This window comes from Poecile atricapillus, chromosome 9 (assembly GCF_030490865.1).
Source record: "Poecile atricapillus isolate bPoeAtr1 chromosome 9, bPoeAtr1.hap1, whole genome shotgun sequence".
Lineage (NCBI taxonomy): Eukaryota > Metazoa > Chordata > Aves > Passeriformes > Paridae > Poecile > Poecile atricapillus.
In genome coordinates, this window is record NC_081257.1 from 12677416 (window position 1) to 12704126 (window position 26711).

Consider the following 26711-nt stretch of genomic DNA (forward strand, 5'->3'; position numbering starts at 1 on the left):
AGGGAAGGGGGGAAGGAGGGAAGGGAGGAAAAAAAAAAGGGCTCAGCTCGAAACTGCTGCCAGTTTTCAGCAAGCGCTCTCGGCGGCAGCCCCTCCGCCGGGCTGCGCGCACCCTCCGCCCGCGGCAGAGCCGCCGCTCCCGTCGCGGGGAGGCTCCGGCGGCCGGACCCCTCCCCAGCCCGCCGAGCGGCCCCTCGAGGAGCAGAACTGACGCTCCCCATGCACCGTGCGGAGAACTGAAAGAAAAACGAGGACAGGCGAGAGGCAAGGTAAGGCTCTGTGCGGCCCGGGGGCGGCCCTGCAGGCGCCGAGGTGAGGGTCCCGTTGCGGCAGCGCTTCGCTCGGGGCAGTTTCCCCCAGGGACAAATCTGGCAGGGTTTGTAAAGAACGAAAAAATGTCCCCAGTCCGGGCGGATCCCCCGGGCTGCCGCCTCCCAGCCGGCGGGGCTGAGCCCGGTGCAGCGCCCGTCGGCCCGGGGGCACCGCGGGGCTCCCCCGGCTCTATCCCCGCACCGCACCCCGCGGGGAGCGGGGCCGCCGGGCCCTGCTTGGATCTGAGGTTGGTTGTTTTGATTTTTTTTTTTTTTCTTTCCCATTGTCACTGGGGTGATTATTTAAATCTCCATCTTGGAAAGTTGCATTTCACCCAGGGCGGCCAGGCAGAGATTTCCCGGAGACAGCGTGCGCAGAGAGCCCTGCGTCCCCTCCCCGCAGCTACATCCTATCTCCTCTCTCCCTTTGTTGGCAGATTTGGGCATTTAAAAAAAAAAAAAGATGCGAGGGTTTGTTCTGCCCGAAAGCCGGCAGGGCCCGGCCCCGCTCTCTCTGCACCTGCCTGCCGGGGAGTCCTCCCGTCCCAGTCCCGTGCGGCAGCTTTACGGGGCTTTGCATGATTTAAAATTACCCAGGCACATCGGGGACACGGCCGCTCCTCTCCGCCGACTCTTTCACCCCTTCGCCTTTTTATTTTTTTTTTTTCTTCTGTTTTTGTGTGTGCTAAGTTCCCCTCTTTATCCTCCTTTTGCTTTGGGGTGCTCAGGCTGGAAGGCAAGAAAAAAAAAAATAAAAAAAGAGAAGCGTCCAGGAGTGAAGCCTGCCTGGATTTGATGCGATTTCAATAAGAAAAGCGATTTCACTAAGGGGGTGCGAATTTCGGGCGCGGGGATTGTTCTTCCCCGGCGCACGGAGCATCTTTATTAAAACGCAAATAGTTTTTTCTCGGAAGTCTAATCTCGGGCCTGGCTCAGCCCCGCGGCTCGCAGGGACAGGCGGCCGCTGGGCACCGCCGCTGCCGGGCATGAATCGAGTCCCGTTCTCCGTGCCGGGTCGGTCCCTCCCCAGCGAAGTTTTGCCTGAGGAGAAACAAATCAAACCTGAGGGGTCGGCCTCCCTCCTACAACAGCTGCTCCCGAGATAACCTCGAAAGAAAAAAATATATACATATATAAAATTAAAGAGAGATCTTGCAAACGAAATCTTTCCTGTCAGCTCCTGAAAAAGAAAATTATACCTTTTTCTGGACAAAGCTGCTCGTGTGCAACCTCCCCCTTCCCCATGCACGCAGTTCTCTTCGGGAACTTGCACAAAAGGCGGTTTTGTGGGCAGGCTGGGGTCTACTTGAGGCTTTTCCTCCCCTTTATTTTGTAGCCTAGCGAGCCGGGGGGCTGCGGGCACCAGGCAAATTGCGACAAAGCGCAGGTGAAGGCGTGTGCGGGAGCGTGTCGGGAGCGAGACAGGGACCGAGGGTTCCCACGGTGCGGTCCATACCCCGCAGAAATTCTCTGAGGGATGCGGGATAGCGTATTTACAAAAACAAGCAAAAAAAAAATTTCCGTGAGTTATTCCCCAGTCGTTTCTTTCGCGCTTTTCTCCCTTTTTTTTTCTTTTTATTTTTCCTTGATTCAGTTTAAGTGAGGGTCTTGTGGTTACGAGATAACGGTGTCACTTTATAACCCCATCAGGAGCCATTAATAGGTGCTAGTAACACAGGACGGGGGAGCCGGGGGAGAAGAAAAGCAAAGCGGAGACAAGACCAGAGGGCCGAAAACACCGAGAATATATTTTTTATTTTTTTTTTAAAGGGCAGAAAGCAAGATCTTTCTCTCCCCGAAAAAATCCAAAGAAATATACCCGAGACGGGTGTGGGTGCTGCTTGCAGGGACCGGCTGTCCGGGGCTCCTACCTGCTGGCAGAGCCGGCCGGTCCCCAAGCTGCGGGACGCCCAGAGCAGTCCCTGGCAGCCCCTCCCCACCGGGAGCAGCCGCCTTCCCCAGCACGCCCGGGGCTCGCACATCGCCCGCCGGCACCGGCAGCGCCGCGGCCCCGGGCGGTGCTAAGCGCTGAGCACTTCTCTCCCTCTTCTTTCTTTCCACGGAGTTTTCCTGCCCTCCCTTGAGTCTCGCATGCCTGCGTCTGTGGGCTGCACCTCGGAGAGGCAGCGGGGCAGTGCTGCACGGGAGGTCTCGGCTCCCAGGTCTCCGTTCATCGGGGGACAGTGTGGCCCTCGGGGGCCGCAGGGGCACCCCAGGAAGGGGTGGCTGGAGGAACGTGCCCTGGGCTCTGCGGGTTCTCCTCAGGTACAAATTTTCCCAGATCCAAACACCCAGGATGAAGGGGGAAAAAAAGAGGAAGAATCCCCTGTCCGGACATGTAAATAAATGGTCCGTGTGGGGCGCCGGCTTATTTGTTTTTTGCCTTCTCATCTGCTCAAGAATAGGTGTCAACTCCATCACATGGCAATACTAACTGTTGCTAAAACATGTTGTCGTCTCCCCCCTCCCTTAACGATATGACATCACTTGTCAATCAAATCAAAATAACCAGTTGTGCTTCTAGATCTGCGAAAGCTCCCTTATTAAAAGAGAAAAATAAATTGCAACAGCAATAAAAAAAAAAAAAAAACAAACCAAAAAACCAAAGTTAATAAAACGGAGCCCCTAGTGCCCGGGGGAAGAAGGGGGAAAAGAAGGTAAAAGGGGGTTGGCAGGCGCGGGGTGAAGGAGTGGGGCCCGGCCAGACCCTCTCCCGGGAAGCTTTGGCAGAAAATTGAGGGAAGAGCTGCTTAACCAGCCGTGAGCGGCGGGCTGCGGAGCGGAGCTAAGCCGCTCGCCTCCAGCAGCCAGCGCAGTTCGCTGCTGCTCCCGGTGGGTAAATTAATTCAATTAAAAACCTCAGCCGTGCCGCCGGGGCGTTGAGCGGCCGAGACCAGAGCCGGCACTCCGTTCGCCAGAACCAGGCAGCGGGGACGGGACACGTCGGGAATCAAAAAACCATACAATTAAATAAAATTATAAAATAGAACAAAATAAACCAACGTACTGCGAGCTGGCCGGCTAGGAAGTCTCCCAGCTCAGCCGGTCTCTCAGCAGAAATCTTTCATCCCTGCTGGAGGGGTCATTTATTTTACAAAGGGTTTTAATGGGAGGGGTTGCAGGAGGCGAGAGGTGGGTGCGAGGAGAGGCGCCGGCCGGAGGAGGAGAGCACCCGGCGGCGGGGAGTTGGTAGCCGGACCCCCGGGCCGGAGGTGGGGCGGGCGCCGGGGCAGCCGGTCCCGAGGCGCTGCTGCCGGAGCCGCCGCCCGCTCGCCCCTTTTGTTTTCCTTCGCCTGCCGGGCTTCGGGTAACCCGAGACGGGGGCTTCAGGGAGCCCTGGCCGGGCAGCGCCGGGGTCTGCCTCGCCATAAATCAAGCCGCCTGATTAATCTTTACAATTTGTCTTTTAAAACAAACACGAACGAATTATCAGCTCGTTAACTGCGATTTTATCACCTGCCTAAAACAAACAGCCCACCCCATTCCACACCCCCCCTCCCCGAAACCCAAAAATCGCGTCCCCGTGCTGATGGCAGGAGGGCAGTAATTAAAATATCCAAATTAATTAATAAGCACGTAGCGAGGAGCTGGATTTCCCTGGCGGTCGGGAGCGGGAGCCGGCGGGGCCCGAGTGATCCCGGTGACCGCCTTCCTGCTCTACCGGCCGGGACTCCCCGGGCACGGCTCACCCCGGCCCCGGCCGCCTCCGGCGGTGGGTACAGCGAGGCTCCGAGGGGATCTACCTGCAACGGCCCGAGTTTATTTTATAGTCGTCTTTCTTTCAAAACATTAAAAATCCATTTTCGGGTGATACTTGGCTAATTTTGGTTCATGTAGAAAGAAAATCGCCTCGGAGAGAGAAGCCGGATTATTGGAAAGCTCGCTTGGTTTTCTCTCTCCCTTTTAACTTTCCCTTTTCACATTTTTTTTTCTTTGTTTCCCTTTCCTCCCGGGCACCACCGGACTAAGACTCCCAGGCACGCTCCGCAGAGTGGGGGGCATTTGCCCTCCCGAACCCCGGCCCCTCTCCCACCGAGTCTGGCCCAGCGCCTGTCCCCGGCCTGCCCGGGCCAACCAGCCCGTCCCGGGAGAAGCCGGCTCCACCGCCCCTTCCGCACCCGGCAGCCGCCGGAGGAGCTTGCCCGGCCCCACCGCTTGCGACCCCCCCGCAGCGGCAGGAGGGGGCGAGGGGCGCCGCGGTCCCGGCGCCACCGAGCAGCCCCGAGGTCAGGGGGCCGGGAGGAGCGGGACACCCGGGCTTTGGGTGGAGGAGACGTCATGTGGGGTGGGGGGGGAAGCGTAATCGCCTCCCCTGTCCCAACCTTTAGCTCCCCCCAGTGTGGCCCCGTCTCCCCCGCCCCCCGGGGACTGCCTTGGGGGTCCCCTGGGGAAGGTTACAGGGTGACAACGAATGGTGGTGGGGGAATAGTCAGAGAGGGAGCCTCATGTCGCTCCGACGAGACGTGCTCCGCAGCGAGCAAAAGGAGTTTTATTATTATTACTGTCATTATTATTATTATTGTTATTGTTATTATTTTTTTTAAAGTTCATTTCCTGGCGAATTTGGCAGTGACGGGTGACGTCAGAGTACCGGCGTCGTAGTGACTGGGGCGGTCGGGCCGGGGGAGGCCGGCTCCAGCTCCCAGCCCCCAGCGCTGCCCGCCGCGGGGGCGGCCCCGGGGGCAGCAGCATCCTCGGGGCCGCCCCGCTCCCCCTGCCCGCAGCCCCCGGTGGGGCTCGGGGCAAGCCCGCACGGCCCCGACCGCTCCCGCGCCCCCCGCCCCGGCCGCGCCGTCGGGCCGGAGCCGCGGGGAGCGGAGGGGCTGCTCCCCGCCGCCCCCGCCCCGATCCCCGGGCAGGGAACAGTCCTCGCCCCGCGGCCAGCTAGGAGGCTCGAAGGATTGCGGTCAGCGTGTCCCTTTTCTCCCGAAAGCCAGCGGCTGAGGAACGGGGCAGGAGCGCCTGGGAAACGGGACCTGCAGCAACGCCCGGCCGCGCTCCGGGGAGTTATTTATGCCTTTCCCATTATTATTATTTTCCGCCCCAAAGGCGGACCGGTTTACCCGCACCTTCGCGGGTGGCGAAGCCAGACCGGGACCCCGGCTGCTGCCGCTGAGCTGCACCACAAACTCCGCAGAAAACGCCTGTTGATTCGGGATGCACCTCCGCTCTCCGCCCCAAAACACACGAGTAATTGCAAATATTAAAACTGTGATGTTTGGATAACAAAAGTAATTAATTATTTTAAGAAAAAAGTGTGAGATTGGAAAAAAGAAAAAGTGTTAGCGATGTCGCAGCCCCGCTGGGAAGTCTGTACCCCGTCCCAGCGCCCTTGTGCCCCAGCCCGGCTCGGCTCCCCGGGCCCAGGGTCGCCAGCCAACCCCGGCTGGGCTCCGGCCCGAGCACTACGGGCCGGGTTTCGGGCAGAGTCGGTCCCTGCCCTGCAGCCGCCTGGAGCGGCCCCGCTGCCCGGGCCCTGCACGTCCCGTCGGTCTCCGGGATCGGCGCGGAGCCTCGCAGTTATTTGTTTTTAATTATTTTTTTCCGATCCAGGCAGTTATTTCAAACTAATGTGACCAGGCTGAGGTTTGTCCCGCTCCCGGCTGCGCGCTGCTGTGCCTGATTTAAGGGATTTTAGCATATTTATCTCCCCGGTGCCGATTTCCAGCCCCGGGCATCCCGGCGGCGGCGCTGGCAGTCACGGCTCGGCGGCGGGGCAGCACCCGGCGGAGTCAGCTCCATCGCCGAGCCCTTCCCGCACTCCATCTCCACTCGGCCCCCCCTCTCCCCACTCCGCATCCCCGCACTCCCCGGCGGGACCCCCTCTCTTTTGCCGTCCCCGCCCCGCAGGGGCGTGCAGCGCCCGGGCGGGGAAAGCCCCCACGGCGCTGCCGGGCGAGATGCTGCGAGCGGGGGAAGGGGGGCGGAGGAGGGGGTCTGCCTCGCTCCCCCCCTCGGGCCGGCTCCGTTTGGGGCCGGGGGTGCGGTTGGGGGCGGTGTGGGGCGGCGGGATTGGCTGGCCCGGCCGCCGGCCCTGCGCGCCCCGGCCCGTCTGCGGCGCCGCGGCCAGCTGGCGCCAGCGCTCATATAGGATGCACGGGGATGGGACCGAGTCGGCCAGAGCAGCGGCTTTGCCATCTGAGTAACACCCTCCATCCGACCTCCCCTGCTCCTCCCGCTCTCGGTCTGCCTTTCCTCCCTCCTCTCCCTCTTGGCTTTTTTAATTCCCCCTCCGTTCTCCCCCTCTTTGCTGCACTCGCATCCTCCGCGCCGGCATTCATCGCCACCCAGCCTCCCGGGCCGGGTAAGTGTGGGGCGCGGGGGGGTCGCCGCGCCACTGCCAGGGAGCACTCGCTGCTTTCTCTAAACACCCTTCTCTCCACTCTTCTTCTCTACCCCCTCCCTATTTCTCCCCCTCCTTTCCCTTTTGTGTTGGAGTTCTTGCTAGAACTACGCTATATTAGTTCTGCCGTTCTTCCTTTTTCACCCCGCTTTTGAAGCCAGCTGGAAAAACTCCTATTGACGTTTCTAGCGAGGGGGGGAACGAAGCTTTTTCTTTTTTCTTTTTTTTCTTTTTTTTTTTCTCCTTTTTTCCTTTTTGTTTTTAGTTAAGAGTTTGAAATAGATCTCTGTTTACTTTGTGGGGCAATGAGCAGGGAGAGAGCAAGGCAAGGAGTTTTGGGGACAGGATATTTTTGGAAGGAAGGAGGGGCTCTGCTTCCCCCTCCCCATCCATGTACCTCTGGGGAAAGAAGCCGGCCAGGAGCCGGCCCGGCGAGCAGCGCACCCAGGGCTGCCGACCTGCTAAACCCTCCCTTCTCTCCCTACAGGTGCTGCCCTGGCGCTTCCCCGGACCTGCCTCCGCTACCCGCCTGGTGACAGAGGGACACGCTGACTTCAGGGGTCCTCTCCCACGTCTCAGAGGGCGCGCTCCAGTCACTCGGCGGTTTTCTTTCTAAGAAAAGCCACCTCAAATCTCTTAAAACCCACCAGGCAGCGTCAAAAGCGACCCTCCGAGCAGCACTCCCCGCCCCCACCGAGCGCCGCTCGCTCCTGGCCTGGGGGTGGGTGAGAGGGGAGGCCCAAGGCCATGGAGGTGGCCACGGATCAGCCTCGCTGGATGGCCCACCACGCCGTGCTCAATGGGCAGCACCCCGACAGCCACCACCCCGGGCTGGCTCACAACTACATGGAACCAGCGCAGCTCCTACCTCCGGATGAAGTCGACGTCTTCTTCAACCACCTGGACTCCCAGGGCAACCCTTACTACGCCAATTCCGCCCATGCCCGGGCCAGGGTGTCCTACAGCCAGGCACACGGTAAATCAGCACCCCGGGCCCTTCCCCGCCGTCTCGGCAGCGCTCCGGGCCCCTCCGTACGAGCCGCGGGTGTCCTGAGCGGGGGTGAGAAGTTTCACTCGGGGCCGCTTCAGTGTGTCGGAGCCGGGGAAAAGGAGATCGAAAACAGGACAGACAGCCAGACACGGGTGGATTTTAACCCTAGGGATAACCAAGGAGTAGCAGAGGGGAGGGAAAGAAAGGGGGGAGGTGAGAGAGGAAGGGGAAACTGTGTGCGCACGGGCTAAAACTTCTCAGACACGGCTACTTCCCGGATGCAAAATACAAACCGATTCAAACTGGCGATGGATTTTATTTGGGGGTGTTTTTAGGAGCCGAAGAGAGGGTGTTACGACAGCTCAGAAAGTTAGAGCAGAAAGGGGTTTGCTGCATTTTCCCAGGAATGGGGTGGGAGGAAAGGGATTGCCTGAGTCCCCCTCCTGTTCCTTTTGCTTCTTCTGCTGGCCGGGCTAGCTGGTATCTCCCTCAGATGGGACAGGGCGAAGGGCCTGCTGCACCAGCCCGGCTGCACTTCCCCGGGTTGTGAAGTCTCTCCCGTGGCCGCCTGTCCTCCGGCTGCCCGCAGACCGAGGAGCTGCCCAACCACGGGGACTTGGAGTCTTCCCCGAGCCGTTCCGGGCCGAGCCTCCCCACGCTGACCCCAAACCCTCTTGTGTTTCTACAGCCCGCCTGACCGGGAGTCAAATGTGCCGGCCTCACCTTATCCACAGCCCTGGGATCCCTTGGCTGGACAGCAGCAAGGCGGCACTGTCTGCCCATCACCACAACCCCTGGACCGTCAGCCCCTTCACCAAGACACCCCTGCACCCCTCGGCGGCCGGAGCGCCTGGGGCCATCTCGGTGTACCCGGGCAGCAGCACCTCCAGCACCGCCTCCGTGTCTTCGCTCACTCCGGCCTCGCATTCCGGCTCCCACCTCTTCGGCTTCCCCCCGACCCCTCCTAAGGAAGTGTCCCCAGACCCCAACTCCACCAGCGCCGCCTCCCCTTCTTCCTCCGCCGGGGCTCGGCAGGAGGACAAAGACAGCATCAAGTACCAAGTATCGCTGTCGGAGGGGATGAAGATGGAGAGTGCCAGCCCGCTCAGAAGCAGCCTCACCAGCATGGGGGCTCAGCCCTCTACCCACCACCCCATCCCCACATATCCCTCCTACGTGCCGGCAGCCCACGACTACAGCAGCAGCCTCTTCCACCCGGGCAGCTTTCTGGGGGGCCCCGCGTCCAGCTTCACCCCGAAGCCGCGGAGCAAGGCCAGGTCCTGTTCGGGTAAGTGTCGGACCCCGTGCCTGCCCGCCGTGTCCCGGCTGCAGGGGCCGCGCTCCCGGCGCTTCGTGCGTGTGGCTGCGCCGGTTCTTGGGGTGAGGGTGCGGGCTGCTGCTGCAAGGCTGGCTGCTTGTGTTGGCCCTCTTCGGGACAGAGGGACAGGTGACTGCTTGGTTCTGCTTTTCTGTGTGTTTAAAAGCTGGAGATGGAGCTCGGACTGGGCTCCTGTGGGTGCCAGTGCACCCAGTCGCTGGCCACAGGGCGCTCGAAGGGGCTCGGGGCAAGGGAGCGGGCAGTGTGAGCCAGCAGACAGCGCTGTACAAAGAGGGATTTATATGGAGAAAGAAACCCGAACCCTTTCAGTCGGAGAAAAGCAGGCCTGAGGCTCCCGAGGGGCTCAGGCTCGACCCTGCTCCCTCAAGGCAGGCAAAACCCCCATGGATGGCACATGGGGACTTCCCAGCGATAGGTATTGCTCCCTCCATTATTTCCACGGCTCTCCATTAACACCACCCAAGGCCCCAGTGGAAGATGAAAGCGAAACTTTCCTGGCCTGTCCCCCTTCAGATCGCAAAGGGCCTTTTTCCCTTTGCATTTTACAAGAGCAGAAGTTCAAATATAGTTTACATACCGGTGCAAAAGACTAAAATGCCCAGTCACTGCTAACTTACTCAGCCTAACTTTAACTAGAAAATACTCCCCTCACCTTTTTTCTTTCATCCTGAATCAGACGTATCTCTGCTTCCAAATGACTGTCTGCAGACTTTTCCCATGTTCACAACCCTTCCTTGCATTTCTTGTAAAAGTGCAGTCCTAAATTCGTAAATCAGGCGATGAACAAAGTTTTGACCCCACTTTGAAATCGCAGTAGTTATGCAGCTCGACACAAATTATGACAATTTATGTAATTCTACTGACTTTCTTGGTTTAACATTTTCACCAATGGCAGGAAATTAACTGCAATATATTGGGACTGAATTTAGACAGCCCTTTGAAAATAAAAGGCCCTATAGGCATTTGCATATGTATTCCATTGAACATATTTGCTTATGAATACACTACATGTTTTTATTTAAGTAGACAATAATTAAGAAATGTGATCTCTTATGAGTTTTGCAACAAAAATACCAGCTATTTTACAAGCTCATCAGTACTGTTTCAAATGATTCCTCAGAGAGGAAAAATACATTCTTTCTCTGCTGTAATTTCCAGGCACTTGCTACTATGTGTATGTATTTTTAGGTAGTGCATAGAAGAGAAACTACAGGCAATGAGTAGCTCAAACCGCCTGAATTTGGAAACTGGTTCAAGATCCAGGTCTCTAAAGACAGAGGGATCCTGAGTAACTGTTTTAAAATTTTTTGTCCCATAGCTGCCGATGATTTTTAGATGAGGGAAGCAAGGACCTTTTCTCTTTTGTTTTACAGTTGCTTCTTTTTTTTTTTTTTTTTTCCCCTTCTCTGTAAGGGAGCTCCCAGTGCAAGGAACTGGGGAAAGTTCGTGACCATTCAGTGTTTTTGTAGGAAAACTTAGAGTCACGACAAGACGACTCCTGCAGCTTCCTGCCCTAGGAGGGACAAAAGCTACAAATGCAGTGCCGCAGATCTCCCCTCATTTCTCACTCTAAACTGTGTTGTTTAAAAGCTACTCACTCCCTAGATTAAAGCAGACACAAGCCCCACTGAACTCAACATGGTCTGCTTCAGTTATTAGCAAAAAGAATTTCCTTTCCAGTTAAATACTCTAGGATTTGCATAAACGGTATTAAGAGAGATTTCTATATTAAGCAGACCTGCCCTCAAACCATCCAAGTCAAATGAACTTTTAGCAGGAAGCTTTCCGATGCAGAAGGATATCTAGGAGTTACATGTTGTGTTTTATTTAATGCAGCCATTCTACAGTGTTTACCACATTGTACTAAAACTAATAATGAAGGTAAACTGCTCCCTACCAAATCCAAACTGGATTGTTAAAAAAATCACAGTAACAGAAAAGCACTCAAGCCTATTTTTTTTAATAGTGAAACTGAACTTTCTCAAATAACAGCATTAACAGCGTTTTTATGCCTTTAGAACAAAAATCATAACTGAGACTCTGGTATCTTGTACCCATTCCCAGTCTGCTCGGCTCTACTTTATCCTCCTGTAGAATTTGCAACAAAAAAGAAAGTGCAGAATTTAAGGTCTTTTTTGCTTAGATTTTTTTCTAGAAAACCTCTTCCTCTGACTCTCTTTAAAGTGTTGTGTGTTTGCAAGTGTGTGTGTGTTTGTGTGCACGTGCACGGGTGTTTTTGTGGCAGGGGAACACAGGATTTCACCACCAGAGTGCAATAGATACGGGAGGGGAGCGGTGCCCAGTGAAGACTGAGGGAGTTCTCCTTGCTGAAATGATAACTTCCATCTGACACAATAAGAGTGTCACTCTTTCTCACCTTGCAAAGAACTCTGCCTAGTCCTGATCATGACATAAAATACTCACTGGAGCCTGGGAATTCTTGAAACACTGAGCTCCTTGCTGCCTGTACTGTAGATGTCACTGCTGTCTGGTTGTGCTTAATTAACAGAATTAACACACTCTTTTGACTTCTCAAAAATGCCTAAAGGACAATGCAAAAAGATTTTGTGAATTTGTTTTTAAAGAGAGAAATCTGTTTTTTCTTCATGTTTTCGTTTAGAGGGCAGAGAGTGTGTGAACTGTGGAGCCACTGCTACCCCTCTCTGGAGAAGAGACGGCACCGGGCATTACCTGTGCAATGCCTGCGGGCTCTACCACAAAATGAACGGTCAAAACCGACCTCTCATTAAACCTAAGCGAAGGCTGGTAGGTGTCTTCATTTCTCCTGGGTTTGGGGATAAATAAGGCAAGGGGACCACACACAGGCACGAGTCAATCGTGCCTCATCTCTGCTCAGCCCCTGCGAGGAGCCGAGCTGTACTGTACACGGGGGTCAGTCACCCCCGGCGAGGTCACTGCCGAGCCTCGGGCACATCTCCCCCTCCACCCCTCCGCCCCCAGCCTCTGTCCCGAGCCTCCTGCCGCTCACAATGCATGCGGGATATCGTGTGTCCTTCTCCCCGTTTTTCCTCAGATGACAGCTTTTAATTTAATTCCTCATTTACTTGGCCTCTTGGGACGGTTTGGGCACACACTGGGAGTGAAAGGGTTACGAGCATGAATGTCCTCCACCATGTACTAAAAAAAAAGTTCCAGCTCCAGAAAAGCAAAACAAATCAGATGAGTCAAAGCTACTGCTCCCTACTTAAAAATTATTTGTATAAAAGCCATGAAGTAATTTTCACTCATATTCTCTGGCAATATTAATATTGGTTCCCTCCCCAGACAATCCCCTACTGTTAAAAAAATCCTATTATTTTTCCATGGAGTCACCTATACTTCGTATTTTCATTTGACTGATTAAAAAAAAAAAGTCCTTTCTAAGCTCCTGGTAGTTGTTTCCTATCCGGATATCTGTACGTTAAAGATAATGAAACTTTGTGTATCTGTTTCCTGACTCTAAAAGCTTTAGAGAGTTTCTATAGGCAAGCCTTGCCAGTCATGCTTGCTGTTTTGAAATTTCTAATACACTCTACTCCGCAAATAATGCGTAAAATGCTAAGAATAATAAATATATTTTTTGGAGCTTTGTGATTTATGGTGCCTAAGTCTCCTAGCTGTTCGTGGGCAAATATCAATGAGGTTTAGAGAGCAGAAAATTAGCATTACCGTTCTAACACTGGGATGGGATATAGAAGATTTCTGTCCCAAGTTAGAATTTCAGCTATGCAAGCTTCTTAATGACTTGTCTTCTAAAGGGACTGACATATAGAAAAATGTTAAGACAACAGTGTAACATTATCAGTCTCTCAAGCTCAAGTGCTTTCCAGACTGAATGGGACAGGCCATAGAGTTAAGCAGCATAGCTGAGTATCAGTAAGCCATCTCAAATATGCAAACATAGGTCTCCACCTTCCAGTGTGTTGGGAGACTGTTATACTTAGCTCACTGTGCAGGGTTTGGGGGGGCACTAGAGCGGTTTTCTTTTCATGTTTAGCTGTTTAAATGTTTTGTTTTGTTTTAATTGATTTACAGCTTTGTTTATTGCCCCTTTTTCCACTGTAGTTTGCTTGTTTGTGGGGGAGAGGAGGTGGCCATCTTTGGGAATTTGTTAATCTGCCATGCAATAGCAAAGTGATCGTATTAATAATGTCAGCGTTTGGACGTCTGGCATTAATTGTGTTTGGGTTGCATGAGTGCATTTGCAGTAGGGGGTACCCCCTCTTTCTGCCTTTGGCCTGTTCTCACAGGCGAGTAAGGCACCGAAATATACGAGTCTCTGAGGGCCTGATTCTTGCCTAAAGCTGCTGAACCGTCCATCAGCTTTGGGAAAGTTACAGAGGGCCATGGCATAAATCAGGAGCAAGTGAGAACAGAACCCTGTGCTCCTCTTTGGTGAGCGGGCTGAGCTGTGCTTCCAGCGGCGCCTGCTCCCCACTGGGGCTGGCGGGCAGGGAAGCACACGGAGTTCTCTGGGAATCCCACTGCCATGGGACTGGCTCTGTGCTCACAGAGATGCCCTGTGCATTACTGTGAGCTTTGCTGCTGCTTTATCCCATGGCTCTTCATGGATAATTGCAGAAATATCCAGGGAGCAAAGCCCCCAGGGAACAACCACGCTTGATATGCTTTAGGAAGTAAACTCCAATTTAAGAAAATACTGAGTCCTCAGCATTAATTCAGTAGCACAAAATGGACTTGGTATTTTGACCACTTCTAGAGGCAGGCTGAAGGTTTCTAATACAAAATAATATCCCAAAATACGATGTGCAGTTAATCCGTCCATAACACTTTATATGTCACTGTCCATGCACAAAAGACGCTTTATCGTGGGGTCTGTTAGACAAGGGCCCGTCCAGGAATCACAGGCGCCTGCTGTTCTACTTTTCCTGTTCTTGTTTTGGGAGGTGGGTGAATGTTTGGGCATTTTTCTTTCCCCTCACCTTGGTTTCAGCAGAACAATAGTTCTAGGAAAGGGTGGTGGATTTTTGGTGGTTTTGTTTAATTTTAAGACAGTTGTTTGAGGGCTTGTCAGCCAAGGAACTAAGTAGGGACAGAGGCGGCAGACGGGGTCAGCGGAATCATTGCTGCAAGGCATGAAATTTGGTTTGCTAAATATTTAAAGAAAGTTGGAGCCGGTTTTGTTTTCTCCCTTTCACTTGTAAATGCAAACTGAATTTTCAGTGATGGCTCTGATAAATACTGCACCCAGCTAAGTAATGTGGTTCATTTTCTTTTGTGTCCACCTTTCAAGGACCAGAGCAGGGGTAAAAATCACATTCTTAAAGATTCACTGTTTTCAAACCCAGTCCCAATGCTGGCACAGACTAAACAAGTCATTAAAGAAAAATAAAAAGGCAAATGCATTTTCATGATTCATTCTAAAATCCTGCAAAGGGAAAATTTGAAAAAGTCAGGATTATTTTTCCCCCCTCTAAAATCTTTGCCTGTGGAATCGGAGATTCATTGTTTCTCTCCTTACTTCCCTTGCGCACAGAGTGCTATGGGGCTTGAAAGTTTGCATAGGAGAATATTAAAATTTAAACAAAAACATAACGACCATAAAACTTGAAACTGACAGCAGCTTTCCTCCACCCCTGATGCTTTCTGAAATCTTAGTAACAAGTTCTCCCAAACTAATCTTCAGCCAAATTTGACCTCTCTCATGATCTCCCTCCACCTGGTGATGCATTTTAATTTTCTTTTTCTTTTGGTTAGTCAGCGGCCAGGAGAGCAGGGACTTGTTGTGCCAACTGTCAGACAACCACCACGACCTTATGGCGACGTAATGCAAACGGGGACCCAGTTTGTAATGCCTGCGGACTCTACTATAAATTGCACAATGTGAGTATTTACTCATCTCATGTGTCGCTGCTTGCCTAGTGTGGATTGATGTCTTAACTGCATGGTGTACACTAGGCTTTTATTGGTTTCAGGGGGTTGGTTGTTGTTTTATTCCTTCCCCCGTCTCTAAGGTTCCCCTGGGAAGTGACAGCCGTTCTTTGTCAGCATAGTGATGCTAAGTTCGGTGACATTACAATGTATTAGCTTGGCTTCTAACGCTTGGGCAAACCAGGCAAAATAGAGCTGCCACACTTGGTTTTAACTAAGTGGGTTTTGTGTTCAGTTTCCCTCCAGAAACAGAGGCCATTTGGAATGGGCTCTGTATAAAAATTAATCCTGATGGGCTATCTTCATTTTGACTTGTAAAAAAAATAATTGTATCTAAGGCTTTGTTGTATTATTTTATTTTTTTTAAAAAGAAATTAATCCTAAGCAGAAACACTTGATATGTTGGAACGTTATTTACACTGTAGGCAACAGAGGTTACTGGTACAAGATTGCTCATGTCTCAGGACTGCATTTGGGTCAGCGTGTGCCTCCTAGTTTGATCTTCTATTAGGAAATTAATGAGGACTGAGGGTAAGCCTACGGGAAAGAGAGTCATCAGCTGCCAAATTCAGTTCAATTTATTTTTCATGTCTAGGGGTTTTTTGTGTGTGTGGTTTTATTAAACAAATCAATATAAACAAGTTCTGCAGAGAGAAACACCATTTTTTTTTTTGTCCAGAAAAAGGTCTCCATCCAGGAAAAACACATGGGGGCTGTCCAAATATTTTCATTTTTGCACAATAAGGTCATTTTGTCTGCATGAGCCTGATTTTCTCATTTCTTGCAGGTGAACAGGCCTCTGACCATGAAAAAGGAAGGAATTCAGACCAGGAATAGGAAAATGTCCAACAAATCAAAGAAAAGCAAGAAAGGCTCTGAGTGTTTTGAGGAACTGTCCAAGTGCATGCAGGAGAAGTCGTCTCCCTTCAGCGCTGCTGCCCTTGCCAGTCACATGGCACCCATGGGGCATTTGCCCCCTTTCAGCCACTCTGGACACATCCTACCAACACCTACCCCCATCCACCCATCTTCCAGCATCTCATTTGGACACCCACACCCATCCAGCATGGTTACAGCCATGGGATAAAACCTGATGACCAAGAGACCCATCCAGATATTAAGAACATGGGACTTTGCCTAAGATGACACCAAGTAAGACAATGTTCTGCCAAGAGGAGAATGTAGGGATGGCAAAAGGAGACCTTTGCTCCCATGTGGTTTAACTCTTAATGCTGGACGGAAACCTTGCAAATGATGGGTCTTCTGCAGAAATGTGTAGTGGTGCCTGTAATGCACTTTGCCCCCTCAGGTATAAGAAAAAAGAACTCACTTGTTCGATACTTAATGGTCCAGCAGGAAGCAAAAGATGGCAGAAGCTGAAGGAGAAGGCTTGGAACTGGCTTTCCTTTCTCTCTTTGATATTACTGTGAATATTGTAAAGAGATATAAGCAGCCTCCCAGGATGGAATTGGCTCACTGGAAGCCAGACATGCTGGATTTCTATTGTGGACTTTGGGATAGGGAAAAAAAGAAGAAAAAAAGCCAAAAAAAAAGAAAAGGGGGAAAAAAAAAAAAGGCATCTTTATTAAACCGTAATTTTAAAAATCAGACAGAAAGTCATATTTATTTTGTTTTCCACAAAAAGCCTCAACCCCTCTGATTGCATGTTTTTGTGCTGTCATTTGCAATGGCTACCCTAAAAGAAAAGCTGCCTTCAAAACAAGGAGAGGGGAATTGTACTCAACAGACCTCTTGGATTAACTCCATCTATCCTCCATACCAAGGTTACTAGGAAGGGGGAAAAGATTCCACAGGTGAGGAACAAAGCAAAAATGTAGCTGTAATACGGGATTTTAATAAGCCCAAGATGGTGATTATTTTGACACAACCTTCATTCTTCTCCCTAGCATGAAAGATTTATTTGAAAAAAGAGCCCCTCTCCCAACTACCCTATTGTTCCTCAAACCAGACAACCTAGGTCAGACAAACTGTTGGGAAAAAACTCTGAGGAAGGCAATCCTGCACTAGCAAGGGGTGATAGCTGCAACACAATTTTGGTAAATGCCTGTGTAAGTTCTAGCACAGCCAAAACTATAATGGGGCACAAAAACCATCCTGCTTGCAGACTTTAGAGGTTGAAGCATTTTGTTCTGTTGTGTTGGCAGCTGTCGCTTAAAAATGCAGATTAGCTGCTTGGGTAAACTTTGGGCAGTGTGGCCACCACATCCACATGCAGCCAGCGCGTGCTGTCTCAGGCATCCAGGCCCCGGTGGACTTCACAGGGAGGAAGGGCAGAAATGAGGCTGAGATCACTGGAGAGGGGGAAAAGAGAGACAATCAGTTTGAGCTTCACACATCCGTCAAATCCCAGACACAGAGACAGCTGAGGGAAAGCATCGTTCTAAGAGGAACGTCTGTTTTCTGTAGCGGATTTTATATGAAAAAAAGAAAAGAACAAAAAAATAAATTTAAATCTCCCATTATTAAAGCATATTGTACGTAAATGACCGAAAACAAAGTTATTGCCAATGTGAAGTGTATTCTATTGATTGTTATGATCTGATGCCTCTCGTGAACACAAGCTCCAGTATAACATACAGTGTACATATTTAGGTATACTTCTGATGAAAATGCCCCAATGAACAGAGGGGTTTGATAATGTAAACAACGTAAGCTTAACTCTGTGACAAGCTTTTTATTTTATTTTTTTAAATTTTAACTATTTTGTTGTTGGGATTTTCTTTTTTTTTTTTTTTTTTTTTGGATCAAGCCAAATTGTATCTTTACTGCAAAAGTCCTGCTTTAAAAAAAACAACAGAATGAAATAAAAAAATGGGTGTATGTAAATTTTTTTAAAAACCTGTAATTCTAGTATTTTATAATTAAGAACCAAGCAGCCATGAAAATCCTGCTTTCCTCCTTTTTCTTTGGTCTGCGTAGGCATATAGGTGCACTTTGTAAAGAAGTGGAAAGAAATGGGAAACCAAATTGGTTGGGAGAAATCATAAGAATTTTTAATCTACTGAGGTAAAAAATTAGGTCCTTTTTACTTTTTACCTTTTACAATGGTACAGTTGTATATTATTTGTACCCAACTCAAATTTCTGTAGGATTTGGGCAGAGGGGAAGGGATGTGGGTTAAAGACAGGGATTACTGATACAGTTGACAAAGTGCAATATATTGTCAGTCACTGCAGCATAGACAACGGCAGTTGAGATTTAAATTATTTTGTACTTGTATCAGCATAAAAAAATTCTTCAGTATTTTCTGTTTTTATTTTAATTTTTATTTTGCTTATTTTTGGATTAGTGAACTAAATTATTGTTAATTATGTACAACATGTTTATATATTGTCTGTAAAAAGTGTATGCTTTCCTCATATTCCTTCAAGGTGAATATTGCTAAGAATAATAAATACCTTTTTTGTGAAACTACCTGTGCCCTGCTTCATGTCATAAAAGCTGCTTTTAGTAGGGAAAGAGGAAAAATTATTCTCATTGTTGCCAGTAGAATTATTAGCTTATACCTTATGCAGAGCAGTCTTGATATTTTGAAAACCTAACAGGGTAGGACAAAAAAAGGTAGTTAAAGAATGATTTAGTATTAAAAGCACAGGTACAAAAGCTCATTCTCCAGCGTTGTTTTGGGGTGACGAGGTCATGCAGTTAAGTGTGCCAAAGTTTCTGAACTAGTTTAAATTTTGAGGCAGCAGTCACATTGTAGCTGATGAACTGTGGTTTCTCTTGAATTTTTTTTTTTTTTGTGTGTTGATTCTTTTATTAAAGTGCTTGGAGAAATACTTTTACATTAAAAACACATTTTAAAAGCACTGTAAATGTAGAAAAGTGGCCAGCTGCTTAATGGATTTCAAGGCAGGACCTGTATTAGACTAGGGAAAGTTCTCCAAAGAAACACTCTCCACCTGGAAACGTGTGCAAGGAGGAATGGCCAGCCTGGAGCTGCTCAGTGCTGCCCTGGGAATGAGGACTGCAGCCCTGGGCGCAGGGAGGTGTGCACATGGACTGGCATGTGAGGATGGAGAAAATTGCTTGTCTAACAGATTTTCCATGACCAAAACTTTGTGGCTGCTTTCATCACACATTCAAGTTTGACCCACACAAGGAGCCCCTTGGGGCCTTCTAAAGTGCAGCAAAGTCTCGCAAAGTCACCCTGCCGTGCGTAGGGGTGCACATTGCTGCTGCTGCAACAATATTTTCAAGAAAACTGCTAATGAATTTTGGGTTTCCTCCTTCGAGTCCCTATGGAAATCAGCTTGGGGATAACTCTACTCATTAAGAAAAAAAATAACCTTGGTTCCTTTTCCTGTGTGTGTGTGTGTGTGTGTGTAAATCCCAGCTCTTTCTGAGTGGTGCTTCTCTTTCCCCCTGCAGTCTTTTGCCCAGCCCTGGTTGCAAGTCCTGCTTGAGAATACCATGGAGTCGCAGCAGCTCTCCATGTGCTGAAGGAAGAACACACAACTGGGACAAGGCCTTCCTGCATCATTTCAGATGAGTTAATAATCTCTCTAACTTGTTCAGCAAGGCTTAGTGCAAACACCCATTAAAAAAAAAAAAAAGAAAAAAAAGCAGTTTATAGCATACTGTGCAAGCTTCATTTAAAAAGAAACATGTTCTTTTTCAGGCAGGTTTAATACAGGATAACTAAACTCAGCCTCTCTCCTTCTATGCTTGAATAACTGAGAAAGGAGAACTAACAACATCTCTTTAAAACAGGAATAATCAAGCTGTTTGCTTTGGTTGCACAGTACACATCCCATTCAGATTGTGATGGTGGCTTACCTGGGGGCTGCCTCTCTGCCGTCGGTTTGCTGGTTTGGTTGGATCTGCTGACAGAACTGGGGCCATAATCCATCAGACTGTCAGGAGGGGTGGTGCATCCCCCAGCGCCCGGAGGAGCGTGCTTCTCTGAGCAGAGGCTTCAGCAGTTCCTGCAACACAGATAATAAATAATCCCATGTTTGTCAGGTGGCACTAATCTGTGAAAGATCAAACCATCTCTCTGCAATGTGTGTTTTGTGTTTGTCTCCAGACATTTCGCATAGCAGAAGAAAAACAAACAGCAGGGAATGGAAATGGAGCAAGTGTGTAAAGTTCAACGTAAAGTGTAAGCACAGAGCAGATATCAAGGCAACAAATTGGGATTTATAGTCCTTTCACTACCACCAAACACTGGGGGACAGAATTTTTGTGAGGGGGGAACCCTGACATTACTTGCCTTTGGTTCCTGTTGTTGGGATTATTGTTTTAAGCAGTGCTTAATTGTCATGTCTCCACGGCCACATCAAAAGCCAAGAAGATTAGGTTACAGGGAGTGTTTGATGTCAAAATACAAAATAAATAAAAGGGAAGCTGAAAAGGTACTGTATTTTCCATGTCTACTGAGGTTTTTGCTTCAAACATCCCTTTTTAAACTATTATTTTGCAAAGGTTGCACTTCTGGTGACAAGATTTTATTTACTTACTTTCAAATGACTCCACTGCTTTCCTGTAACAGATCGAAAGGGTTAATATCCCCTCTTTGATGGCAAACATGGTATAATTAACGCAAACTTCTTAAGTATCCTGGTGACCTGTAGATGGCCACATGAGAATTTTGTTATTTACTGACTTGCCAAACGTTTATTGCTTATAGAAGGACAAGTGGGAAGCAGGCATTAATTTTGATGCTGTTATCTGTGATTGCATGTAAAGTTCATAACAGAGAGTGCCTATATGTCAACTGCAATTAAGCATTTTCCCATTTAAAAAAAAAAATAATTTCACATTGGTGGAGGGGGTTGGGGCAGCAGATTCACAAACTGAATCCCTGCCCATCCGCGGAGCAGGCATGACACAGCCAGACACAGGACAACTTCCCCTTACCTGCAGGCTGCAAAAGAAAACAGTCTGGCGCCATGGAGCATTTGATCCTTGGCTTCTCTGCAGAGACAGTCAAATCAGTACCAACTGTGGCAGGGCAGAGAGGGAGATTTTGTGGTGAGGCATCTCCCCTTGGAAATTAGCCTGAAAAACAACCAAAAATGAAGCCAAAAGTGGCTATCAGGTGAATATGTTCATTTATCACCAACCTGGACTGGATTAGAATGCATGACCTAGAAGTAAAATGCTTTGTTTAGCCCAATTCCCTGGGCCATCTGGTCCTTGCAAGTAAACATTTCTAAGTGAGATTAAGTGACTGTTCTTTAAGCATGGTGATATGAGTGCAAACCAGGCTGTTCTGGGTCTAACAGATCAAACCTCAGCATCAGGGCAGCCGGCTGGTGCCAATTCAGAGACACCATTTGCTTGAACAGCTTTAGGTGCAATTCTCTGTGGTGCCAGCTTTGCAGCCAACCCTGGTGGCTCAGTCTGATGAGTTACTGTCAGATACAGAGTTTGTCCTAAATTCAGGGCTTACATTGCACCAAGGTGCTGCTGAGAGGTCTAGGACCCCCACCTGAGGAAACTTTTGGGAGACACTGCAGAACTGCCCTGCATTTGCAGTAAGAACTAAGCTGCATTTCTGAACAGCGAAAGCGCATCTGAACAAAATGCAGCTGCAGGATGAGAGATCCTGGTGAGAGAGAATCCAGAGTGAGAGACAAAACATCCAGCAGGTAGAAAGACAATAGCGAACTAACCCCTCCTTCAGGGAAAGGCTTCGACATACGGCTGAGGGAGGGAACTGCTACTGCTGGGTCTATAAAAACCTGAATCAGGGAAGTATAATGCTAATGCAGTCTATACAGCAGCACCAGGCAGAAAACAGCCATCTGCCTGTATCCTGCACACACCTCTCTCTGTGCTTTGGGCTGCAGGGAATTATTTGGGGGAAAGTTGACTCTGGCTCAGGAGGGTCAAGAGCCTGTGTAAATCATTTGGAGTTGGGCCTATCAATGCCACAACGTGAACATGGACCCTTGTTTCTTCTAAACACTTCAGTGCTTCACCGAGTCTTTCCCAATGCTCTTAGTTTCTTCTGGCTCTTGATTCAGCTCCTGCCTGCTCTCTGTCAGGCAGAGAGTACATGGCAGATTTCTTTACCTGGGACATTCTGTTGTCTATTTGGTTGTGATTTTTTTATCTCTGGTTCTTGAGTTTACTCCCACTTGCCCTCATTGGCATTCTGGTGGCAGGTTATATTGCTAGGGTGATCTCAAGGCAATCCCTACTGGATTTTGCTGTAAAATACAGATCATTTTACCATCTCCTGCTTTAATTCAGCCCATCCATTATTTTGCTTTATTTTTCTTTTCTTTTTTGTGGGTCCCTGAAAATTTTGGATGTAAAACAACCCCATGTTGAGAGTTAATCATAGATAGAAGAGAACTAGATGAACAAAAAGAACAGACCAAAATTTTTCACATAACCTTTGAGCCCACAGGCACTCTGGACTGCACACTATTTTCTTCTTTCCAAGCATTACTCCCAGCAGCACAGGAAAGATGTTCTTGATGAAAAAGCACATCTCTGGAGGCAGACCACTGCTTGACTAGTGCCAGGACTCACCCCATTCCCTCACACACTCACTTTCTGATAACAAGCATAATTACAGTGCTCCCTGCCTCAGTTTACCCTTGCAAAACAGGCATAAAGAAGACATGACCTGCCCTATCAGCTACCTACAAGTGTTAACTTGCTCCAGCCTAGCAAACTTCAGGGCAGGTTCTAACAAATGTCAGCATGTGGTGTGTACTGATAGGCACAGGGAAAGGGCACAGCACTCTCTAGGTTAGAAGCTCCTCCCTGCCTTTGCTGTGGAGCTGCTGCACTGCTCTTAGCACCTCCATCCAGCTGTTTGTGGCACAATGACACACTGGAGACATTAGTCATTGCAGTGCATCCCCTGGCTGATTCCAAGTGCTGACCACACACACTGACGGAGAGCCCCACGCACACACAGAGCCGCACGCAGCCCTTTCGCCATCTCCCATGCTCTCAGCCCCGACCTTCCTTTCACATGCTCTAATGGTCACTAGAACACTGCAGAGAGAACACAGTCCTGCTATTAAATAACCCTAATTTGTCTACAGGCCTTTCCCCCTCCTTCCCCTTACCTCAGTCTCCCGCGACTTAACGTTTAAAACAGCTGAAGTTTACAACAAATCAAAGCTCCCAATAGGCCCAGATTGTCTAAATACGGAAAACAGGAAGTGAGTAACCTTCAACGGGAAATTGTTCATCCGATGGAGGCCAAGACCCAAGGCCCGGTGCTCTGCAGTCCTGCCCCAGCCCAGCAGACACAGCGTGTACCGAGTGGACACGCCGAGTTTGGCAGGAGGGAGCGGGTGGGGGAAGCTTCTGCTTCTCTTGCACTCATGTCACAGCTGCCTCGAGAAAGGAGACAGTGTTTGTTCCCCTACAGAACAGTAGAAGGGCAGTTGGAAGGATTATTTTTAAGAAGACCAGGGATGGGGTGGAGAAGGAGACAAAGGTCTGAAGGTAAAACAGAGAAGATAAATTAATCCAAACTAAAATGGTCTCTTGCTTCCTATGAGAGTGAAGATGGCAAAAGAACACTACAAGTGGTATGGGTTGCTTCCAGAAGGGCGGGGAGAGATTTCGTGTGACAGCCCACTTGATGATGAAAAGGACAGCACTTCATTTCCTAGGCAGTGAGAATAATAATTTCTTTTTGTTGAGTAACTTGCCTGCTTCCCCCTGCCAGGAAAGATCCCAATTATTTTACCAGCTGTTTATCTAAGGCTTATATTATTCACTCCTGAATTGCAACCATTAGTGGGGTGGAACACAGCAGCTGTTTAACAACTCAAAACAATGCCCCTTTTTTACGGAAGGTCATATTAAGATCCTCTCTAACTGAAGGTGAACTTCTTTCTACGTGCTGTATCCACTGGAATAAAACTTTGCTCCCAATTACACTTCTGTGAGAGTCACCAAACTGCCAGAGAAACTAGGATGCACAAACACACCCAGGTATGCCTGAGTCCTTCCACTCCAACTTTGGACTGGGCTAATGAACCATGTACCACAAAGGCCCCTGTGTCATGGGCAACTTTCTTCTGACCCCCTTGGAACCTACACCTGTGCTCACATGCCAGTTTTCCACTGGGCAGCGTATGGGATAAGCACCAGCAATGAAGCCTGGTCCCCAATTTGAGAAATAGGCAGAGAAAAAAACAGGCATAGTCTGGTTTGGAGTTTGGCACCACAGTGAAGGAGATGGGGGTTTGGTCCCATCCTGGTTTCTTGCTCCAGGACTGGGAGTGCTACAGATAAAGGGCACTCCTGGGCAGGTGTGCATACATGGGACAGTCCCCAGGGGACATTCATGCAGAAAACACAGCTGGAATCGGACCTGCCTGACTGGGATGCTGCACCTCTGTGAAGACAGGGGCTACAGAGAAATGTACAGCCATGGTAACTGTTGTGTCATTTAAGGAAGACAAGCTAGAGATGAAGCTTCTAGATAGATCTCTTTGCTGCAGAATTTCAAATACTGCACTGAAATTACCCTTTAAAAATATTTTAAAAATACTTGGTTTAGGCAGAAATATTTTCCCTCTTGCTCCTGCAGCCTTTTTCTGCAAAGATTTCCCCAGATTTCTTGTGGTTTATATAGGTGAATAAAATGGAACTCGTGGCATTTGCTTCACAGAGATTTTCTCTCTTGCATAAAGATGAAGTCTAGTTGGTTGTTTTGCTAGCAAACCAGCTGGCTGGGAGAAAGATGCTCTTAATCAAACAGCCTTGCTGCCTCTCTGGAGAGAACTCTGTCTTTTTTCCCATCACAACAGGTTTCTCCTTTGTTCTCTGGTGGGCAGGTGTTGTCCCTGTGGGATGTGAAAAAGGGCAGGCTCTGATCCCATTAAAGATAGCCCCATTGGTAATAGATCAGAGGGGCATCCCTAGGTTGTGGGAGAGTATGCCTGTCTTGCTTCACTGGCTAGGGAATAATAGAGCTGGCTCTCAATGATACTTGCAGGGTTTCTAACAAGAGTCCTGTTCTCCAGAAGGACAATGAAAGGGAAAGGAACCCAGAGAGTGATGGCTGTGTCTGGCATTGCCAGAAATCACAGCTGGTCCTGCAAGTGATGGGAACGGGGATGATGCCTCTACCCAGGAAAGATGCAAAGAAATGTTCCCCCACTGCATTATCTTCTTGCTTTACTCTCTTTCTCCACTGATTCCACAGCAAGCTGACTTTGAGAGATATGAAAGTGAATTTTGCTCCAGTGGAGGGCAAGACATGGATAATCCCTGAGACAGAAACACTGCTGTAACCCTTTGTCTCAGCCACTCCTCAGACCTTCCATTTTGATGGTTACAGCAGACCTGACTTCTTGGGGAGAAAGATTGGGTATGTGGGCTAAAGGAGGTCAGGGAGCTCCAACCACATCCCTGGCCTGGATGAGGTGGTTAGGGAATCAGGGCTGTGGCTTATCCAGTGGAGCCTGTCTGCCTGCAGTCCAGACATAGCACGGCGTAGCTGTTTTCCTGCTGGCCTTGTGCTCAGAAGAACTGAGACAGCAGCAAGGATCTCCAGTGCATTTTCTTCTGTGCTTCTTAAAGTCTTCCAGGAGGTGAATCTGCTGTACCCAAGAGCCAGAGACTCCTGAGATTTAGAACAGGCTCTACACCTGCTTAACTCAGTCCCCTACAGTCTATGCCTGCTTAGTTAAGGCAGGATTTTTCTACATCATGTGGCGTTGTGGCAATCCATTAATCTGTGTTAGTGCAGGCCTTGGACATGGTCACATAGCAAGAATGGAAACTTGCAGCTGGATGCATGTAGCAGGCAAAATACGCAGCACTGACTGCAAACCATACCATGGGCACATTCCCAAAGTATGCACCAGCACTTTGGGCCCAGAGGCTTGTCCAGATGAAGAAACAACTCTTACAGACAACGTGTCCAGGCACAGGCTTTGTGAATTTCCTTTCTTTGTCAGATCCCTGTTGCCAGAGTAATTCCATCTCCAGCAAAGCTGTTCAGGAGGGATGCACACCTGTCCAGTAAAGGTCCTGCATCACAGAGTTAACCCTGAGCTCCTCACCCAACACCCAGGAAAGCAGCCACCTTGGGCAGTCTCACCGGGGCCAGCTTTGAACACTGCCTTCATGGGACCCTGCACAACTTGGAACTCAACAGCAACTGCACTCAGTGGTGTCAGGACAAGCACAGAGATGGTAATGGAATGTTACACAGCTGGCTGAATTTTAACAGTCTTTTTACTTTCTTTTCCTATGTTCTTCCTCAGTGTCACTTGGAAACTGCACTCCTTTTGCTCTATGCCCTCTGCACCACTTGGACATCTTTTCATCTGCAGCCTCATCCTTGCTGCTGTCTTTCTGATGGTTCACTCTCCCATTTATATCTTTGCTGAATTTACCTCTGTGACTTACAAACCACCTAGAATCCTTTAAATCCACAGCACTAGGTCCTCGGACGACTGGTCATTCTCCTTGTGAAAGCACCATGAGTGCCACTGCACTTGATCCAGCCCTGCCTGAAATCACCACCCCTGCTCAGCATTCCCACATCCTACCTGCACTTTTAGTGCTGATGCTGAAAAAGCACAGCTCTCTCTCCATGTGTATGTATGTATGTATTTATACACATGCTCCCACCACAGAAAGAGACCAATTTTGCAAGGTTTAATATGCTCCCAGTTCTGCTGTGGACTCTTCCTCTTTTGTTGCAGCTGTGGTTTTAGGGCAGGCTTTGTGGGTTTCAGAGAGTCCTTGGATGCCTTAGGAAATGTTCTGCAGAAGTGCGCTTTCTCTCCATGCATTTTGCACTCCAGCCACCAGGTCCTGAAATCTCAGTGCACAGGATTTCCCCTATTTAGATGAACATCAAATCTACTTGAC

At 49.4% G+C, this 26711-nt stretch overlaps 2 protein-coding genes and 1 long non-coding RNA gene across 4 annotated transcripts; 1 reads left to right on the forward strand and 2 right to left on the reverse strand.

Annotated features, from left to right (window-relative positions):
* Window positions 1–16: 16 nt before the first annotated feature.
* GATA2 (GATA binding protein 2) lies at window positions 17–18308 on the forward strand. Of its 2 annotated transcripts, none has more exons than XM_058844930.1 (6): window positions 17–269; window positions 7142–7630; window positions 8334–8933; window positions 11605–11750; window positions 14703–14828; window positions 15664–18308. In XM_058844930.1, the coding sequence occupies exons 2-6, from the start codon at window positions 7402–7404 to the stop codon at window positions 15961–15963; spliced, it is 1401 nt and encodes a 466-aa protein (XP_058700913.1). In that variant the 5' UTR covers window positions 17–269; window positions 7142–7401; the 3' UTR covers window positions 15964–18308. The 2 variants fall into 2 exon arrangements, with proteins under 2 accessions (XP_058700913.1, XP_058700912.1); XM_058844929.1 differs by lacking the exon at window positions 17–269 and adding an exon at window positions 6326–6615.
* Window positions 67–6000, reverse strand: LOC131582255 (uncharacterized). The gene is made up of 3 exons (XM_058845210.1): window positions 2183–6000; window positions 1239–1781; window positions 67–236 (listed from the first exon to the last, which is right to left on the reverse strand). The coding sequence occupies exons 1-3, from the start codon at window positions 2727–2729 to the stop codon at window positions 67–69; spliced, it is 1260 nt and encodes a 419-aa protein (XP_058701193.1). The 5' UTR covers window positions 2730–6000.
* Window positions 18309–19682: 1374 nt separating the features above from the next.
* On the reverse strand, window positions 19683–23006 carry LOC131582345 (uncharacterized). The gene is made up of 3 exons (XR_009278314.1): window positions 22934–23006; window positions 20760–20900; window positions 19683–19825 (listed from the first exon to the last, which is right to left on the reverse strand). It is a non-coding gene; the product is annotated as an uncharacterized LOC131582345 (long non-coding RNA).
* Window positions 23007–26711: the final 3705 nt, after the last annotated feature.

Coding starts and splice junctions, on each gene's coding strand:
- GATA2 (XM_058844930.1), top strand. CDS start 7,402: ATGGAGGTGGCCACGGATCAGCCTCGCTGGATGGCCCACCACGCCGTG. Junction 7,631..8,333: donor GTCCTACAGCCAGGCACACG/GTAAATCAGCAC, acceptor GTGTTTCTACAG/CCCGCCTGACCGGGAGTCAA. Junction 14,829..15,663: donor TCTACTATAAATTGCACAAT/GTGAGTATTTAC, acceptor CATTTCTTGCAG/GTGAACAGGCCTCTGACCAT.
- LOC131582255 (XM_058845210.1), bottom strand. CDS start 2,729: ATGGAGTTGACACCTATTCTTGAGCAGATGAGAAGGCAAAAAACAAAT. Junction 1,782..2,182: donor CCGGCCGGCTCTGCCAGCAG/GTAGGAGCCCCG, acceptor CGCATCCCTCAG/AGAATTTCTGCGGGGTATGG. Junction 237..1,238: donor GAGCCGCGGGGCTGAGCCAG/GCCCGAGATTAG, acceptor TTTTTCTTTCAG/TTCTCCGCACGGTGCATGGG.